Below are 2,400 nucleotides of genomic sequence, written 5' to 3'. Positions count from 1 at the left end.
TGATGACGTGGCAACTATAAATAGAAATAGAATGATGACGTGGAAATACGTCAGAAATATTTATAGAAATAGAATTGACTCATCAACACGTAATCAAATATAAATAGAAATTGTTATAAAAAACAACGAGGAGTTGAATAAAGGTGCAAACTCAGCGTGTCATATGACAAAAATGACAACAAGTATAGTAAAATAACTATTAGCGAACTATTAAAAAACTATAATTTCAATATCATATTAAAATATATATATATATTTTATGAAATGGTCAAAAAACCCTAAAATTAGGGTTAAAATTGAGATAAAAGTACGAATTTGGTATGACAATACTGATAATAATGGTATATATAACACAAAAATTCCTTTGTTTGATTTAATGTTATCAGCCGTCAGGAAATCGTTACATGCACTTCCCTTCGGTTGTTATTTCACTCTTATTTTCCTGACAACTGACAACGTTAAATTTTCACGAATGAATTCACTTATTTAATGCTTTCCATCGATTTGAGAAAAGTGATGGTGGTAAATGAGCATTGCTGTACGCGTTTTTTGCAATGGTTATAGTCATTGAATTTTTTTGTTGTGTTATGTCATCATCATCGTTTAACATTAATAAAAGTAAGGTGTTTATGTTAGCTGTTGAAATGGCTTGGAGTGGAATTATTAATGCTTTTTCTTGTGCTGCTAAGGAGAGTTGGTCGTCGTATAAGTATTGTGGTATTATTTTCCCACTATTGGAGAATTTTAATGTTAAGTAACCCATGGAATTTGGCGGTTTTATGTAAAATGGTCTGGTTGTGTATTTCGATCTTACAAGTGTTGTCTTTTCCGAGTAGGGAATGTTGAGTTCTGACCAACTGGATTCTTCTGTGTTGGTAGGAAGGTCTATTATGAGAGTGGGATAGTTGATTGGAGAGATTGTACTTCCATTTGAATAATATAGTTTGTTGAATATATGTGTTTCTTCTGGTATATTTGTGGTTATTGTAATCTTTGAAAAACCGGAATAGTTTGAATCTGGTGTGTAAGTTGTTGTAGTGTTTTCTTGGATTGATATGTTTTTTGATTGTAGGGCAGGTTGTACGTTTATTGTTGTATTGACCTCTTTTAGTCCGTAATGATTTTCGTCTGGTTTGAGGGTGTAATTTCCATTATTTGTGAATGTATGTGTTAGTGTTTGAAGAGGTGGTCTGACATCTGTTGTTATTGATACTTGATTGAAAGTATGATTTGGTTCAGGAAAGAAGGATTGTTGACCATTTTGGTTTATTAATTTTACTAACATATCTTCTGTTTTAGGAGGTACATCTATTTTGAGGTTCACTTCTTTTATTCCATCATAATTAGGTGGCGTTTTAATTGTATAATTTCCATTTTGGGTTATGTAAGAAGATAAAGTTATAGAATTTATTGTTTGGTTTGTTTCTAAATCTGGTATATTTGTTAGAGAAATTGTTTGTTTCTCGGAAATTAATTCGAATGAATCTTGATTTAATTTGTTACATGTTTTTATAAGGTTTGTTAGGTTTATCTCTGTTTCCATTGTTTAAATGTTTAATGAGATGAGTCGAATAATTAGTCAATTAGATATTTAATTTTCTTTGTTGAAGTATTTGATCCAAATTTCATCAAAAAGACCTGGAGAAATTGTTGAGACTCCACCGTTAATTTCTAAGTCTATTTCAATGAATTGTTGATTTGGATTTTGTTCTCTTCCACTGCCTTCTAATGTTAATGATAGACGTTTGGTTGAATCATTATAATTTAATCTATAAGGAAATATTATTATGTTTTTTTGAGGGGTGATATTGAACCATTGATTTTTGTATGCACCAAAATGTATTGTGTGATCTTTCAAGTCAAAGGTCATTACTGCGTAGAGGATTCCAGTTCCTTCTGTAATCATTATTTCATGATTATCATCATCTCTCATTGTTAGAAATGTTACAGTTGAAGTTGGAATGTTTAGAGATTGCCATGTTTGAGTATTACCATTTTCAGAAGTTATGATTATATGATTGGTTGGTTGTTCATTTATTTGTGTTTGGGTTTCATTATTATCTGGATTAATTCCTGTTAGTTTTATTTTGTTTATTACAAGTAAACTTGGTATATCTTTTAGAGTTATTGTTTCCTTTTCTAAAACAATGTCGTATTGATTCATTTGTAGGATATTACAAATGTTTATTAGGTCTTTAATACTTACTTCCGTATTCATTGATATTTCCAGTTTCTCTTGGATCTTATAATATCAGTTTATGTCGTTTTCATCTAATTCAACCTTTAAGCACAAGAAATATAGTCCAACTAAAGCCACTGTTGATATTTCAAAACGTAATCAGAGACAAGAACTTACTGTTACTATTCCTGTATCAACTGAATGGAAGGGTGCTATGAAAC

At 30.3% G+C, this 2,400-nt stretch overlaps 3 protein-coding genes across 3 annotated transcripts in view, besides 1 other annotated feature; 1 reads left to right on the top strand and 2 right to left on the bottom strand.

Annotated features, from left to right (window-relative positions):
• Window positions 1-208: 208 nt before the first annotated feature.
• Window positions 209-261: a sequence feature (AT_rich).
• Window positions 262-478: 217 nt separating this feature from the next.
• Window positions 479-1,285, bottom strand: EDI_011440 (uncharacterized protein; the record flags this gene model as incomplete). Its single annotated transcript, XM_001740903.1, has 1 exon — window positions 479-1,285. One exon carries the CDS (start codon window positions 1,283-1,285, stop codon window positions 479-481), a length of 807 nt encoding a protein of 268 aa, XP_001740955.1.
• Window positions 1,286-1,591: 306 nt separating this feature from the next.
• Window positions 1,592-2,164, bottom strand: EDI_011430 (uncharacterized protein; the record flags this gene model as incomplete). Its single annotated transcript, XM_001740902.1, has 1 exon — window positions 1,592-2,164. The coding sequence occupies one exon, from the start codon at window positions 2,162-2,164 to the stop codon at window positions 1,592-1,594; it is 573 nt and encodes a 190-aa protein (XP_001740954.1).
• A 94-nt stretch (window positions 2,165-2,258) lies between these two features.
• Window positions 2,259-2,400, top strand: part of EDI_011320 (uncharacterized protein) — a gene marked incomplete at both ends in the record, with an annotated part of 1,122 nt that continues 980 nt past the window's right edge. The window contains one exon of the mRNA XM_001740901.1: window positions 2,259-2,388. Within this exon, the coding sequence (XP_001740953.1) occupies window positions 2,259-2,388 (130 nt within the window). The remainder of the gene's footprint in view (window positions 2,389-2,400) is intronic.

Source organism: Entamoeba dispar, genomic scaffold (genome assembly GCF_000209125.1).
Source record: "Entamoeba dispar SAW760 scf_1105229463323 genomic scaffold, whole genome shotgun sequence".
Classification (NCBI taxonomy): domain Eukaryota; phylum Evosea; order Mastigamoebida; family Endamoebidae; genus Entamoeba; species Entamoeba dispar.
Note: the sequence above shows the minus strand (reverse complement) of the source record. Positions and strands in the feature narration are given on the sequence as shown.